The 17,371-nt window shown below is 44.0% G+C and overlaps 2 protein-coding genes across 5 annotated transcripts in view; one reads left to right on the forward strand and one right to left on the reverse strand.

Annotated features, from left to right (window-relative positions):
- Window positions 1-13,105, reverse strand: part of WDR12 (WD repeat domain 12) — a 35,610-nt gene extending 22,505 nt beyond the window's left edge. The window contains exons 1-7 of one of the 2 annotated variants that reach the window (XM_068245024.1): window positions 12,602-13,105; window positions 6,315-6,409; window positions 6,127-6,221; window positions 3,410-3,516; window positions 3,190-3,305; window positions 1,388-1,542; window positions 1,076-1,121 (exon numbers count right to left, since the gene is read on the reverse strand). In XM_068245024.1, the coding sequence (XP_068101125.1) occupies window positions 1,076-1,121; window positions 1,388-1,542; window positions 3,190-3,305; window positions 3,410-3,516; window positions 6,127-6,221; window positions 6,315-6,409; window positions 12,602-12,642 (655 nt within the window). In that variant the 5' untranslated portion in view covers window positions 12,643-13,105. The remainder of the gene's footprint in view (window positions 1-1,075; window positions 1,122-1,387; window positions 1,543-3,189; window positions 3,306-3,409; window positions 3,517-6,126; window positions 6,222-6,314; window positions 6,410-12,601) is intronic. The other variant, XM_068245026.1, reaches the window with a different exon arrangement.
- The window catches only part of CARF (calcium responsive transcription factor), a 125,933-nt gene continuing 121,610 nt past the window's right edge, over window positions 13,049-17,371 (forward strand). For 2 of the 3 annotated variants that reach the window (XM_068245022.1, XM_068245023.1), the window contains exon 1: window positions 13,049-13,111. Coding sequence is in view for 1 of the 3 variants with exons in the window: in XM_068245021.1 (XP_068101122.1) it covers window positions 13,359-13,371 (13 nt within the window). In the remaining 2 variants the exon portion in view is untranslated. Of the gene's footprint in view, window positions 13,112-13,141; window positions 13,372-17,371 lie in introns of those variants that run through there. The other variant, XM_068245021.1, reaches the window with a different exon arrangement.

Genomic DNA, 17,371 nt, shown 5'->3' on the forward strand with positions numbered 1-17,371 from the left:
GTGCAGACTTCATTCAGTCTGCAGAGGGCATGAGTTGGTGAGGCATGTGGTATAACGCAGAATGGGAGAGTAAGGCCAGCTGAAAGTGATTATTACTATATCAGCATGAAGGTGGTGGGGGGGGGGGGGGGGAGGAAGAGAAAGTATGGAAAAGTACGGAATGCACAATTACATTGCTAGGCTGAAGTAAGAGCTGCAACTGAGAGGAGAAAACTGTAACTGTTGTTGGTAAGATCTGAAGTACAACATGGTTTAGTCAACTGGGTGCAATTTTTTAGATGGATTAAGTTTTTAGGGGTAAATATTTTAAAAAAAAAAAGTTTGTTTTCATGTACTAATAATTTATTACCTGGCTCAGTAATGTTTGCAATAAATACACAATACAACTGATGCCAGCCAGCACGGTGCTGGGCAGTGTTGCCAAAGCTGCGTAGTACAAGTACAATTTTGCTATGGACTTTAGTTGCCAAGAACACACTGCACTGGCGTGTATCTGAGCCAGGGCCGGATTTACCGTAAGGCATATGCCTACAGGCGCCTGATGATGGAGAGGCGGCTCACACCCCTCCTCAAGTACCTCCCTCCTTCCTTATCTATGCAGAGTCACGAGTGGAGTGTAAATGAGAGATTATTAACCTCGGTCACGACATTCTATGGACCAGGTCTCCCTTCACTCAGGGACACCTCCAGCTACCTAATACTGAGGGTACCTCTGGCTACCTAATGCTAAGGGACACCTGTAGCTACCTATGACGGGCAAGGGAAGTAAGGGAGAAGTGACAGCTGGGACAGCCAGCACACTTCCGGTGCAATTTGGCGGGTGTTTGTAAGTTCATGGAGGGGGAAGTCAGAAGAAGGTGCCAGTACATCTGTGCCTATAAGTTCCTGTGAGATAAATCCGGGCCTGATCTGAGCTGACTATGGAAAATTGGGATGGGATGTTTATAGTAACACAATTTCATGTAACCAGTGAGGCCTCCCATCACAGACTGATCGGTGTCCAGACAGAATGGGGCAGGAGAACGCCTCCTATTACATATATTTTGGCATTCTCAATGAAAATATTTTGGCTAACCTGCAGACCAAATCTTCAGCATCTTGTCCCACGATCCACTGCAAAACTAAAAGAGAAGAAAAATGTCAAATACAGTCGGGGTAAGACTACTTTTTGTTCCTTTAGTAAATGTATTGTGGAAATTAAATATAAGCCAAGCTCTGCAGCACACAGCTGACACTATAAACTACAACAGTTTCATACCAATGCAGGAGTGATAAAGTTATTGGCAAATGAATGGGAGGTAAAAGTTGCTCGGATGTATAAGGTGAAACAACACTGTAGGCTGAAGTGGTTAAGTGTCCTGCTTTATACAGAGCAATGCAGAATTACCTTAGTTCCTGATGCATCTACAGCTATGGTATCCACACTACCAGCGTGGCCTCTGCAGCAGTGAAGTGCCTTCACTTTGTTGCGTTCTGCATTCCATTCCCACAGTAGTATTGTCTGGTCCATAGACGCACTCAGCAACAAACACGTCAGGCTATCTGTAAAGGTTGTGTTCATAAGAAAGTATAACTTCATTTAACAAGTGTTAAACGTTTACAAGGTATAGTAGTGGTTACAAAAGTTTTACTTTTGACACAGGAATTGTTTGGGAAGTGCTGCTAAGTACTGGTGTATACATTTTAGTAGCAACTTCTTTGTTTACTGTTAGCAAAATACTTTCAAACTTTACTGACGCCAAAACTGACGGCTGACTGAGCCATGAGGAGAGGGGAAATTCCCCTCACACTTCATCAGTTAACTGTATGTGTAAAGGTGCGTACACACGTCAGATAAAAATGAAAGATCACAGACCAATTTTACCCCCTTCCATGTAGTATGAAAGCCATACTCTACACAGTCTATTCTATGGAGCTGAACTACCCATCAGATAGAAACCTTTGCAAGATGCTGCACACACAGATGCTGTACACATGCAACAGATCAGTATCTGCAAAAGATCTGTTCCTGCAAAAGATCCATTCCTGCAAAATGCATTCATAGTCTATGACATCTGCAGATCTCATACACACCTTGTTTAATGGACATTCATCTGCAGATCAGACAATTATCTGCCGATCTGAAGATCCAACCTGGTGGATCTGAGCTACAGATAATTGTCCGTTAAACAAGGTGTGTACGAGATCTGCAGATATCATAGACTATGAATGCGTTTTGCAGGAACGGATCTTTTGCAGGAACAGATCTTTTGCAGATACTGATCTGTTGCATGTGTACAGCATCTTTGTGTGCAGCATCCTGCAAAGATTTCTATCTGATGGGGAGTTCAGCTCCATAGAATAGACTGTGTAGAGTATGGCTCTCATACTACATGAAAGGGGGTAAAATTGGTCTGTGATCTTTCATTTTTATCTGACGTGTGTACGCACCTTTACTCTGTGTGTGACAGAGAGAGAGAGAGCTCCCAACAGCTGCAGCTCCTGTGTCCTGTGTTTCTGACTGACGTGTCTGAAGAGAGCAGAGGAAATGTAACTAATTGTCACAGCTTTTCATACTGTTTTGCTTTCAGAGTTTGATATGTTTGATATTTGCTTTCTGTAGTCTGATATGCAACTCTGGCTGTGCATTGAAGCAGACACCCCTTCTGCAATTGTTTTGTCCCAATATAGCTAAATCCTACCCTCAATAAATTACAGTTTTTGCCTCTGATATTTAACATGAAAAAGTAGGAAAATGTTTACACAGCTACTTAGACAATATTTGTACATTGTCATTTTAGAACACTTGGGTATTGATAGTATTCCTTTAAGGACAGAGCCTTTGTTTTCATTCTGCTGTTCATGATCACTATGATTGGCTCACAGTGATCCACCTGGTAAGGAGCCAATGAAACTGGTTCATTACCGATAGACATAAGCTGAGCTGTCACATGACAGTCGAATCAGCGGCTTCAGCGATTGGCTCAGGACCACGGAAAGCCGCAGCATAGAATCTACCTGAGATAGAGAGCCGCAAGTGCAACGTAGATTCTTACTTCCACAATCCCAAGTTGGTTAAGCTCTGCACATTTCAGTGTGAATCCTGTCTTTGTTCACAAAAATGGAAGCCCAGTCCATATCACTAGATGTTCCTTTTCATTTAATATCAAGTTTCATTGAAGTGCGTTACAATTATCTGGATACACATACCTTTTTTGATCCAAGCCACATCTTTTACAACTTCACTGTGTCCTGCAATTGTCATTAGTGGCTTTCCCTCCACTGACCAAATTCTACTTGTTTTGTCATATGAGCCAGTTAGAATCCTGTCACAAGAAAAACATGTCCATAAATGCAAGCTATACAACCAAATTCTTAGTGATAGATAATTAAAAAAAGGAAATAAAAACAAAAAACGAATTGCACATACCACTCTTCACTTCCGGCAATAGAGCTAACCCAGTCATCATGAAGCATACATTCTTCAGGCTGAGGCGCCATGATTTTTTCCACATATTCAATTTCAACCACCTCTTCCTGTACAGCAAGAACAGTAAACATCAGTTTGGAGACCTTAATCTTATTAGCAATGTGACATTGTTGAAATCCTTATGGTTAAGCTACATACACACGTCGGATTTTTGCAAACGACGGGTTGTTTGGACGTCAAATCGGGCGTGTGTACAGTCTGTCGTTCAGCTGATAAGTCCAGTCTCATCAGCTGAATGAGACTGTACACACGCCCAATTTGACGTCCAAACGACGGGTCGTTTGCAAAAATCCGATGTGTGCACGAGCCTTAAGTCACACTAAAGGTACCCATCAATGGCAGAATCTTTATTGAACAGGCTTACCAAATTTATGTAGTAAAAAGGTGAACTGAGTAAATACACTCTGAACATAGTTGTGGTAAGATTGAACAAAGATTTAACCATTAACGGGTTCCTTTAGATTTTTAAAGGGAACCAGAGAAGCCGGAATCCTAAAAAGAAAAAAAGATTTTATACATACCTCGGGCTTCTTCCAGCCCCATAAGCCTGCATCGCTCCCACGCCGCCATCCCCCGCTTCCTGGATCGCCGGTACCTGGTCCCGTCACTTCCGGCGGACGCGGCCAAATGTCCACATGAGCAGGGGCTCCCTCCATACCCTTACGCGTGCGGCTGCGCAGTATGCAGCTGCACGCGTACGGGTATGCCGGGAGCCCCTGTGATGCAGACAATTGTCCGCGTGCTGCCGCCGACTGGACGAAACTACGGGACCCGGTACAGCCGGATACAGGAAGCGGAGGAGGGCGGTGTGGGAGCGATCCGTGCGTATGGGGCTGGAGGAAGCCCCAGGTATGTATAAAATCTCCTTTCTGGGGCCTCTGGTTCCCTTTAACAGTAACAAATCTCTAACTGCAGTTACTATTATTGTTATCCAATGCCTTTGCTCAATCACACAAAGTAAACCTGAAACGAAGGGGGTGGGGAAGGAGGAAGATTATACATACCTGGGCCTTCCTCCAAGCTTATCGCTCCCTCGCCGTCCTCCTTCACCTCCTGGTTCTTCTGCAATTGGCCCTAGAAAGCCCTCCGGTCCGGGGCTAACTGCGCATACGTGGCCTGGCCGCACGCGTCCCCATTGCTTGTGCAGTACTATTGCGCATATGCAGAATGGTCCCGGCTACGGGAGCACGATGGGGTAGCACATCCGGCCAGACTGCGCCTGCACCAAGTGGACGACTTACCGGGGCTGATGTACATTTTTTTCCTGTCCCATCTCAGGTACACTTTAAAAGGACAATCGAAAGGGAAATGGAGGCTGACATATTTATTTCCTTTTAAACAATGCAAATTGCCTGGCTGTAACTGCTGCTCCTCTTCCTCTAATACTGCCTCAAAGTCCTTAAAGAGAATCTGTACTGTCCGATTTGTACAATAAAAAAAAAAAAACATACCAATCGAGTCACTGTGATCTCCTGCATCCCTCTTTGCCATTTCCGCTCCAGCCGTGACCCTGGCTTTTAATCACCAGTTTTAGGCAGCGTTTACAACAAAAAACATGGCCGCTAATCAGAAAGGTAGGTGTGTGTGTGTGTGTGTGTGTGTGTGTGTGTGTGTGTGTGTGTGTGTGTGTGTGTGTGTATGTGTGTAAAAAATCTCATATTACAGTATACTACAAGTTTTTATTACATAGTGAACTCCAGTGAGGGATTCTCAGTTTCTCAGCATAGAAAGCTCCCTTCCCCCTCAGACAAGCTAAAATTGAGAGCAGAGAGCTGTCTGTGACTAATAGACAAAGCACACACAGAGCCTACAGGGGGCGTGGAGGGAGCATGCATAGCTTCCCCCTATCACAGCAGAGGCAGTGCATTCCTCTCTGGCTCGACAAGGCTTGACAAAGAAAAGAAGATTAGATATATTACAGAGACAGTGCAACTAGAAAAGGTACAGTAAGCCAGACCACATTAAAATAGGTATAGGAACTTATAGAAGAAATAAGGCTGAACATTTTGTTACAGAGTCTCTTTAACGAAAAGCAGTGTTCTCCCCAGGCTCTTTTAGCCGGGTGCTCCACCCGGTTGTCATCAGCTCACCTCCTCCTCTGCTGTAAGTAGAATTGTGCGCAGAAACACTGGCTCTGCATTTTCTCATCTCGACCCACCCGGCTACTTTTTCATGCCACCTGGCTAGAAAAAATTTCTTCGGAGAACACTGCAAAAGGATTCCTTATTTTCAAATAGTCTTTTGAAAGAAAGATGTGCCTTCTTCTAACTTACAACACTTGTTATAAAAATATTCATATGGCCAGGCTTACCTCAGACTACTTGGCATGTTGTTTGTTTCCAATAGAGAAGAGGTGGTAGAAACAGGAAACATGGTCCCAGGAAAACAGTGAAGAACTGACAAGTGAAAACCCAATATCCACCCCCCACCCGAGGATAGTTGGGAGGCTGGAGGCAAACTTAAATAACACTTAACTGTTGCCTAATTTATCACGGGATGAAACAAATTGAAGAGTGTATAAGCTGGAACACAATACACTATAGCATACATTTATAAACCACAAACGTTGAGTTCTGTTTCCAGTAGGAGGTGTTCTGAACTCTGAAAACATACATTTTTCTGGACAGCAGATAGACACAAGAGACAAAACCACTTACTGTTGACAATCCTTCAGCTTCCATATGCTTAATAAGAGGAAGCCGGAGAAACTGACTCTTGACAAGAAAGTCAAACTCCACATGCTTGTGGTCCTCTGCAACAACACAAAGTTATAATAGCACATCTTCATTGTAGGCCTCACTAAATAGATAACATTATTAAAGCTCTGTAGAATTATTTCCTTTACCATTTTTACTTTCAAGTACTTTGTTGATAACATTGCTCAGATCTGTAATTTCAGAAGAAGCTGGAATCGAGAATGGGAAGTCATCAATTTCATACCTACAAAACAGATAAAAGTTAACTGCATCAGTGTCTTGGAAATTCAAAGCATTTGTCTTAGGTAGCTCTTGAGACAGCCGAAAGCCAAGACTAATTTTTAGCAAGATAAAGGCTCTGCAGAGATTTTATTGAGAAAATGACATGCTCTAGTTACTTAAAACTGAAGCTGAAATACTTTTGACACATGATGAGAAGGCAGGATTCACTGGAGAAGACCCCGATGCTGGTAAAGATAAAGGGCAAAAGGAAGAGGGGACGGCAGAGAATGAGATCGCTAGATACAGTAGTATCATGGAAGCAACAAACATGAGCTTAGATAAGCTTCGGGAGGCAGTAGAGGATAGAGGGTCCTGGCGTGCTGTGGTCCATGGGGGTCACAGAGTTGGACTCAACTGAACAACAAAAGTTACTTAAATTAAAGTCCAAAACCAATAAAACAATTATTGGAAAACACAATAATATAAAAGAAAACCTCTCCTCCCAACGGGAGCAAAACAGCTCCTTTTTTCTGAGTTGCGCTAATGCTAGCCACCCATTATATACATTTTCAAGAAAAAAGGAACCATGAATATCAACTGCAACAAACACAATTGCTAACTTCCAGTCAGAGCAATATCCTGCCGCTATCTGGCCAGCAGACGCTTGTCAGCCAATCAGGTACACTGTCATACACCCTTTGCCTGCTGTACCATACCGAGCAGGAATTACATAGATTAGCATTCAGGTGGGAGGCTTCGGTTGGACGCAATCGTGAATTGCGTCGTTTAACAGGGACGCCCCGTGTAGGCACATCTCCCACACGGTCCCCTCCCTAACCACTCACCTGTCAACCGCATCGTAGAAGCTGCAAAAAATAAAATTTAAAATCACAAACACTGGTCCACATGACAGCTCAGGGGCCCCAGGTCTCTAAAGGAACCATGAATATGTCTGCAGGTACCAACTGACACCAGTCAGAAAGACATTCCATTAAGCAGAATCACTCTGAAAAAAATGGCACATGCAGCAACATTTCAATTTACCAACTTTCATTGGGAGACACTGCACTAGCGCTTTCCCAATCACAGGCAATCGGCAAACGCAGCGCAATTGCCCCCAGTGGGAGTCAGGCCTGGGGCAGATTTATAAAAACAACTTACCATGGTAAAAGTCAGAGCACAGTGAGCTCTCAGCATACCACAGTATATATGGAAAGCTTTCATGTGTCTTAGGCCAGCTCATAGAGTAAAAAGTTCCTCTATAACCACTTAATGCAAAATGGAGGTTTATAAACACGCAATCGCCCACTTTAACCCCTCAATGGATGGCTTCAAGTGGTTAAATGGTTAATATTAACTCCTAGACTAACAGCATATTTTAAAAAGCTACATGCCAGTGCCAGCAATATTTGGTACATGAAGATTTAGGCAAACCATTTAAGGCGGATCAGAGATGAAAAACTAACTATAAAAAGTAACTTGTCTATATATCTTATCTAAAGTTTAGATAGTTTACACAGCAAATCTAGCTGCAAACAGTTTCAACAGAAAATGATTATTTCTTCCTGTGATACAATGACAGCAGCCATATTGTTTGTAAACATTACACACTGGCAAGCTTATCTGCATCTTCAGCACTCAGCCTGTGAAAAAACCTAACCCTCATCCTCCTCTGAAATCTCTGGCTAGTAATACCTCTCCCTCCTCCTGCCCAGACTGAGCTCCCATGAGCCCTTGCTGCTGTCTGAAAATGCCAAGGCTCTCTGAAAAGCTGTGGGCAAGGCTTGATTAGTTTATAGGGAATCAAAGTATTAAAACAAAAACAAAAAAAGTATTTGGCTTGAGGAATGCCCTATAAACAAATAGAAAAGGAACACAATTATGCAATGAGTAAAAGTTCACCTTGGATCCACTTTAATAAACACAATTCAAAGTCCACATTATTCAGTAGGGATTGTTATAACCAATAGGTTAAAGTGGACCTGGACTCTTGCACAGGACACAAGGAAAACAGAGAAATGCACCCTGTATGTATTTAGAGAGTTTAGCCTGTTTAATTCCCCCTCATCTGTTTCTAATCACTATTTGTAATTTAATCTCTCCCTGTTTCACATGACTGCCATGGCAGATAAGCTCATTTGAAAGTGCAGGCTGTTAACAAGATGTCCGCTTCCATGAATTAAGGTGGCCATACACATAGATTTGCAGCAGATTCAACCATCAGATAGATTTCTGTGGGATGCCTGTTAAGTCGAATCTGACAGGAATCTATCTGATGTGTGCCACACACTAGGAACAGATTTCAGAATGAAATTTATTGGAAATCTATCTAAATGCATTATTGGACCATTAGATCCAATGCAACTCTAGGGCCATGTATCTGCTACCGGCATCAGATCGACCTAGATTTTCCATCCTGTCAGATAGATCAAATCCATCGAAATCTATCGAAATCAACCACAAATCGGCCGATCGATAGATTTGAAAGAATCTATAGAATCGATAGCTGAAATAGACCAGTGTATAGGCCCCTTAAAGAGACTCCGTAACAAAAATTGCATCCTGTTTTTTATCATCCTACAAGTTCCAAAAGCTATTCTAATGTGCTCTGGCTTACTGCAGCACGTTCTACTATCACCGTCTCTGTAATAAATCAACTTATCTCTCTCTTGTCAGACTTGTCGGCCTGTGTCTGGAAGGCTGCCAAGTTCTTCAGTGTTGTGGTTCTGTGATGCATCTCCCCCCTCCTGGCCCCTCTATGCACACTGCCTGTGTATAATGATCTCTTGAGATACAAAAGGAAGGATGTATACAGCCTGCTTGTGTATGAATGTATTTTCTATGTGTGGACATACTGTACATCAACCTACTTCCTGTTTTGGTGGCCATTTTGTTTGTTTATAAACAAACTTTTTAAAACTGTTTTTAACCACTTTTAATGCGGCGAGGAGTGGCGAAATTGTGACAGAGGGTAATAGGAGATGTCCCCTAACGCACTGGTATGTTTACTTTTGTGCGATTTTAACAATACAGATTCTCTTTAAGGAAGTAGACACACTGCAGATTTATTTTAGAATTTCTATCAGCTGTAATAAAGAAAGGTTTTTGTTTAAATGTTATTTTGCTGTTGTGTATCTTTTAGAGCAGAGAGGACATTCTAAGTTCAGGTCCATTTTAACCTGTAATATCTACATATTGTTTTGTCTGTGACTGTAAGCACCTGTCATGTCAAATTCCTTAATGCCTAGTACGCACCATACAATTTTCTGTAAGATTTTCTGTTAGATTTACCTGCTAGATAGATAATTTCCAACACGTTGGAAATTATCTAACCATCTATCTGCCTAGCAATTAAGCATTGTTCTACTCAGCTGTAGATAACCAGAAGACAATGCACCAGAGATAATGACCAGTCTCTACCAGAACTTTACAGAAAATCTTACAAAAAAAATAACAGAAAATTGTATGGTGTGTACTAGGCATTAAAGAGACACTGAAGCGAAAAAAAAAAATATATGATATAATGAATTGGTTGTGTACTATGAATAATTACTAGAAGATTAGCAGCAAAGAAAATATTGTCATATTTTTATTTTCAGGTATATAGTGTTTTTTCTAACATTGCATCATTCTCTAATATGTGCAGATTACACAACACTCAGCATTCAAAATGATTATTTCAGAGCAGTCTGTGAACTAATGACCTCTCCTCTGCCAGAGGAAAAGTAAATAGGTAACCCCCCTGGCGGTATGAAAAATTCCGCCAGGGGGCAGCGCAGCAGTTTTTTTTATTTTTTATAAATCATGTAGCGAGCCCAGGGCTCGCTACATGATAGCCGCTGCTCAGCGGCATCCCCCCGCCCGCTTCGATCGCCTTCGGCGATCTCCGATCAGGAAATCCCGTTCAAAGAACGGTATTTCCTGGAGGGCTTCCCCCGTCGCCATGGCGACGGGGCGGGATGACGTCAGCGCCGTCGGGACGTCATTGGGAGTCCCGAACCACCCCTCGGCGCTGCCTGGCACTGATTGGCCAGGCAGCGCACGGGGTCTGGGGGGGGGGGGCGCGCGCCGCATCGGATAGCGGCGGTCGGGCGGGGGCCGGCGGCGATCAGAGTGCTGGCGCAGCTAACAAAGTGCTAGCTGCGTCCAGCAAAAAAAAAAAAAAATTATGAAAATCGGCCCAGCAGGGCCTGAGCGGCACCCTCCAGCGGCTTACCCCGTGTCCAGCACGGGGTTACCGCTAAGGAGGTTAATTAACAGTTGAGATAATAAAAGTCAGATAACAGCTCTCTTCAGGACTTTGGAAGTTGTAGAGATAATGGATTTTTTGTATAGAGAGAACACCTGGAGTTTCTTAACTCTTCCTGTACTGGAAACAATTAGACTGATGTATCTGATCTTAATGTTTTATTTCTTAGCTGTACTACACATACAAATCATAATATCATAGTTTTTTTTTTCGCTTCAGTGTCTCTTTAGGCCTGGTCTACACATAGCGATGTGTCTTATCAATCGAGCCGATAAGATCCGGCAGGTCCGATCTCGCCACCGCCGATTCCCTGCTCGTCCCCCACGAGCGGACAATGGCAGGGAATCGAGCGGAAGATAAGCGGCACCGGCGGGAACAAGAGGGGGGGGTGTCAAATCCAACGCACGCGCGGGGATGCGGCAGAGGCGATCCGGCAGCTAATCGAGCCGCCAGATCGCTCTGTGTAGATTGAGCTTTAGTGTCAGCTTATTTGGCCAAATAAAATTGAATCCAATCTAAATGAATTCAATTGTTTTTTTCAGTGCCAGTATGGTTGAGGTGAGCCAGTGTGAAAGTCCTTATGCTGGGCATACACGGTTAGTTTTTGCGCCGGTATCGAGCCAGCAGCTCGATGCCGGCGCGTCACCGCGCGTGCGGATCGATTCCCGCTCGTCCCCGCGGGCGCTGCTAATCAGCCGCTCGTTTCTCACCATTTTTCTCCTCGCCGGTATCGAGCGCAGTATCGATCCGGCGGGGTATCGGACAGGTTGGATCTTATCAATCAAGCCATCAGTGGCTCGATTGATAAGAATTATCTGACCGTGTATGCTCAGCATTAGGGAAATTCTACTAATGTGATTGGGTGGACAGCAACCTCTCAAACTGCTAGGTTTCACATAGGTGGTAGTAGTAAAAATACGGCCACACTCTTCAGCCAGTTTACGTTTCAAGTTGTAGCGGTTGCTGTGATTAGAGAACTGTTCCGTATGAACTTTTATGCTCACCTCAAGCCGGAGCAGTGCTTTTCAGCGCTGCTAGATTTGGGCGCAGCCGGCACCACCATAGAGTATAATGGCAATCACTTCTACAGCGGCGCTCAGTGAGTAACGTCGACTCCGTGAGAAGACGGAGCCAAAGTTGCTTAAAAAACACAATAATTCGGCCTCCAGCAATCGCTGGAAGCTGAATTATATCATTCCCCACTATCCATGGCAGCCTGGAGGGGGAGTAGTAATTAAGTGCTCAGCAAGCGCTAATCAAGTGCAAGTGCTCACAAAAGCACTTATAGTGTGGATCCAGCCTACACACGTCGGATTTCCGCGAACGACGGGTCGTTTGAACGTCCCGTCGTTCGCCCCGCTAAATCGGGCATGTGTACAGGCTGTCGTTCGCTTGATAAGGGTGAGTTCGGATCGCTCAAACTCGCCCTCATCAAGCGAACGACAGCCTGTACACATGCCCGATTTAGCGGGCGAACGACGGGACGTTCAAACGACCCGTCGTTCGCGGAAATCCGACGTGTGTATGGGCCTTTACAGTGATTGAATCTGCTAAGGAATGTCTTATAGTGTATGGACAGCTTGTGGAGCTGTCATCATTAAGCAGTACAGCATCTGCAAACCCAGACCTGATATTTAGTATTTATATAGTGTCGACATCTTCTATAGCACATTTACAGAGTACATATTCATGTCACTAACAGTCAGAGGAGCTCACAATCTAATCCTACCATAGTCATAGGTCCATTGTAGTCGAGAGTGCAATCCACTACTCCACCATGCTGATCCATATAGATACCAACGTAAAGTTAAGCCTATATACCAAACACGTACTAACCAATACTTTATATTTCTCATCTCAGCAAGAGTAATCTCCGAGAAGCATAGGAATGCCAGTGTCAATTGTTATGGCCCGCCACTGTCGTCCCCCTGACTGTCGATGTATAGATGTTACTCCAGTACTTACTTTTTATGTTGGGTGAAGAAGCGCGCCTGGACCTGCGCCATGATTGCACCTCCGTGGGCTTCACACGCAGCTAACTACTTTAGGTGCCCTGCAACCATCCGCGGAACCCGATCACTGCTCACTTCCCTCACCACCACGTGTTACAGGGAGCACGCCTGCTATCTGATAACACTGATCAGCAGCAACTCATCTGGTCTGTGTTCCAAAACTACACAAAACACACGTATGTACCTCACCTGTCCATTTAAGTGTATACTTATCCTCTCAACTATCCATAAATTTGTTTTTTAAAAATTATAGCGTAAAAATGTATGAGCAGCACGGCGACTAAGTAGTTAACATTCCAATGTTGCTGGTTCTCGCCTGAGATTTGCGTTTCACTCCACTTCCTGCTCAATCTCCTTGCTACGGTACGGTGGCCTACATGGGTGCAATCTGCAGGCCTTCCTCTGAGTGCGCATGCGCAGGTGTCCTGGTCTCCATGGTGGTGGCTGCGGAAGCCAAGACGAGGTTGAGTAGACTCGTTTTGAATTTTCTCTTCTTGGGTGGCTGGTTGGCTCTCCACCCCCTCATAGCCTAGAGGGGCCGGCCGGGTGGAGGTCGGGCTGTGTGTGATGCGGGGTCTGCTGTGGCTTCTCCTCCTTCCCTCTGCCCTGCTATTGTGCAGCAGCTGGTGAACATGGCGGCGCCCTGTACTACAGAGCAGATGAATGTGGCTGCATGCTCTGAACACCGGTGTTGATGGCTGCGTGCAGGAATGTCCCCCTGCAGTACGTCACCGCCATATCTACAGCATGTGCCTGACTGATAACTTCATTATACGCAGCCAAAGCTGTTGGGTTTATAATTAAAAGTGTGCATTGAATGCCACAGATTGTTATTTAGGAATCGGCATTTGAAATGCATATGCAGTTAAACCCAGTGGAGAAGAGCTTGCAAAGAGGGCTTTTATTTATCAATGGCAGAATACAAATCTTTCTGGGTGGAGTGGGAGTCTGCAAAACAATTGAAAGTTGATGCAACTTTTTGCAGCTTGGTAAAAGATTGAGCAAATATCGCTGCAGAGTGGCGCATATTCCAGCTGCATGAGGCTGGGAGTAGGGGCGTAACTAGAAATCACTGGGCCCACCCTGTGAAACTTTGGAACATGCACGCACGCACACACATCCCCCCCCCCCCCTTTTGAAAAATGAAAGATCACAGACCAATTTTACCCCTTTTCATGTAGTATGAGAGCCATACCTACACAGTCTATTCTATTGAGCTGAACTCCCCATCAGATAATAATCTTTGCAAGATGCTGTACACAAAGATGCTGTACACATGCAACTGATCCAGTATCTGCAAAAGATCAGTTCCTGCAAAATGCATTTATAGTCTATGATGTCCACCGGGATGGATCTTTAGATCTGCACATGACTGTCAGATCTGCAGATGAATGTCCGTTAAACAAGGTGTGTATGAGATCTGCAGATATCATAGACTATGAATGCAATTTGCAGGAACTGATCTTATGCAGATACTGATCTGTTGCTTGTGTACAGCATCTTGCAAAGATTTTTTATCTGATTTGAGTTCAGCTCAATAGAATAGACTGTGTAGAGTATGGCTCTCATACTACATGGAAGGGGGTAAAATTGGTCTGTGATCTTTCATTTTCCAAAGACTTTTATCTGATGTGTGTACCCACCTTTAGGTGTGAGCTAACCCATTCATTGGCATGCAGAAAATGCGCATAAAAACAGACAAGTGTGCTCTCAGCCTGATACATTCTAGCTAAAAGTGTTAAAGCTGTTCTGAAAAATAAAAGTTTATTTTTGTGCTAGGCGTTACACGGTAAAGTAGTGGTTAGCACTCTTGCCTTGCAGCGCTTTGTCCCATGTTTGAATCCCAGTCGGGGCACTATCTGCACAGTTTGTATATTCTCCTCATGTCTGTGTGGGTGTCCTCCAGGCACTCCTCCAACATACCAAAAATCATTCAAGTAGACAGAGGCGCCAGAAGGATAAAAAGTTACTAAAATTGTTAAAAAGGATGAGGTAGTGGTGCACTTACCCCTCAAAGTAGACATATGATGCTGTTTATGTTTATTCTGTTAATGCTGTGACAGAGGCGCTAAACTTTGTAATAGATCTGCATGAGTCAAATGCTTTCTATAGCCTGATGAAGTGGTATATACCTGCAAAACGCGTTTTACCCGTTTGGAGTATGTAAATAAATTATTTTTGTTGAATAAACATCAACCGCATCTTGTGTCTACTTTGAGGGGGTAAGCTCACCACTACCTCCTCCTTTTTAACAAATTTAGTGACTTTTTATCCTTCTGGTGCCTCTGTCTACTTAAACGCTATTTGAGTTCACCCTTGGTGGAGGGGAGTTGGCCCCTTTTTTTACGATCTACAGAGAGCGACTTCTTTATCCTGAGTGGGGACAGGTCTAATTCTCCCACCTGCCTACATACTGGTTGCCTGGATGGTAACCCTGGTTTGTGAGTATTAATTTATACTTACCTAATCACACCCACATTTCCAGTACATACTACACTATACTGGGCTTTCGGTGTCTTCCTTTTTATGCTTTAACATACCAAAAATATACAGATAAGTTAATTAGCTTCCCCTTAAAATTGACCCTTGACTACGATGGGTAAATGACTAAAGGTGCCCATACAATCAAATTGTTTGATTTTCCAGTTTATTAGACCAAAACGATCAATTAGAGAAGAAATCTGAAAGAATCTTTTTTTCTAATTAATAAAAAAGATTGATTATTCAGTTTTTTCACTAAAAATATAATCAGATGTTTTGGAAAAATCAGGTTGATTGCTTAGAAAATTAATTGGTGTATGGTAGGTTTGATAAAATACTCTAATCAAAATCTTATTTAAAAAAATGTAAGAAATTAAATCGTGTATGGTATGGCCACAGGCCAGTTTCCACTAAGAGTCACGGCCATTTCTGATATGGCTGGTGCTCCCGTTGTGCTGCGAAGACGTAGCCCAAATCTCTAAGCCAAGCATGGCTGCAGTGATTCTGGTGCGTGCTGCAGAAATCCACAGCTGCTGTCCAGATTTGCACAAGAGTGTGCTATAGAAGGAAAAGCCATTGATCAGATAGGCAGCATTTCCCTGCCCTTTTACCTGCTGGGAAACACTGCAGATTTGTACCGAATTTGGTACTTGTAGAAATGGGCCCTAAGGTAAGGATTACGGTAGATTGTAAGCGCCTCTAAGGGACAGTTAGTGACAAGACTATATTCATTACTCTGTATAGAGCTATGGAAGGTGTTGGCACTATATACTGTAAATAATAATATTTGCATCAGGCCCAGTGCAACTATGCAAAATAACACTCCTGAACAAAACATTTGTCAACCACCACAATGCATCCCGTCTCAAAACTGTTTTATTGTATCACTGGAGAGATAGCATGTTTTAGAGCGTTCATTCATTATCAGCACGGGCCATTTTGCCGCAGGCTGAAGCCGAAAAATGTCTCACTGTGCTCCTGCGCAAACTCTGGGCCTGCGCTGATTACTATTCCTCCTCTGAGTTGTAGCAACTCGTGGGGATGTGTAATTTGGGCACTGCCTATTGTGTGCGGGCAGGGGGAGCAGATTCTTGTCTAGTCTAGTAGTCTAACTATAGGCTTGAAACTTTAGGATTTGTTCTGACTAGTGGAATGCGTTTGTGCACAATAGAGGACTATGTGCATCGCTGTTCATTGTGTCAGTGACCCCATTCAGTTACATTGAATGGCTAGGCTGCAAACAAAATTGACAGAGATGCATGCAGAAATACGTTAACTGAACACACTACATCACAATTCACTACACTCACCTGCAAATTTAGTATACAGATGATAAGAGGGCAACCACTCAGGCTTGGTCCACACTTGAAAAAAAAAAAATCATTCTTGCATCAGAGATCAGTGGAGGAGCGGTCACTCAAATGGATCCTATGTTAAGTATAGGAACTGGTTTCATTTGTGTATGTGAAAACAGATCTGTTCATTTTGGTATGCAATTGCAATGCAATGCCCAACCTAAACAATTTTTCCAAATGCAGATATGGATTGCCGACTGATGCCACTACCGAGTGGTGGACCCAGTGTTCTCCCTAGAGCCTATTAGCTGGGCGCTCCGCCCACCAGAAATTCCTCACCGCCCGGCTGCCAATCAGCTGGCATCCGCAGCAGAACTGCTTCTGCAGGCAGCCCGCTGTTGCTCAAGGACGCTATACCAGCTCTCCTCCTCAATTCCTGTCTGTCAGTGGTAAGGAGGGAGGGACAGGGGAAGTACTGTATGACGTTGTTTCATGCAGCTCAGAAGACTCTGTCTCTCACTAGCCCGTTAGCCAGTCACATTACAGCTTCACCAGCGGGGGGCGTGCACTGTAGCGTGGGTCAGCTAATGTGCTGCTGCTATCGATGCTCCAAGCCACTGGGTCTGTGTGTTTTCCTGGCGGCTGTAAAAGTGGTGGGAGAGGGGAGAAATTGAGGATGCTTTCCCGAGGGGCTCCTAAGTGATCTTATCTGTCATTATCTACTGACATGCTGGCCTCTTGTTTTCAAAGCAAACATCGGAGAATGCCGCTATGCTAGACAGACAACGGGTGAAGGACTCTGTCCCCTCACGCTGTAAACGTCTTTCCCACGTGTCTGTTTGTCCAGAAATCAAACATAGAGAGGTGAGAAATCACGGCAGGGGGAAGTGGGCTGGGGGATACAGCTGCTGCTGACTTTTGACAATCTATTTACATAGCTCATTGTG

Source organism: Hyperolius riggenbachi, chromosome 7 (genome assembly GCF_040937935.1).
Source record: "Hyperolius riggenbachi isolate aHypRig1 chromosome 7, aHypRig1.pri, whole genome shotgun sequence".
NCBI lineage: Eukaryota > Metazoa > Chordata > Amphibia > Anura > Hyperoliidae > Hyperolius > Hyperolius riggenbachi.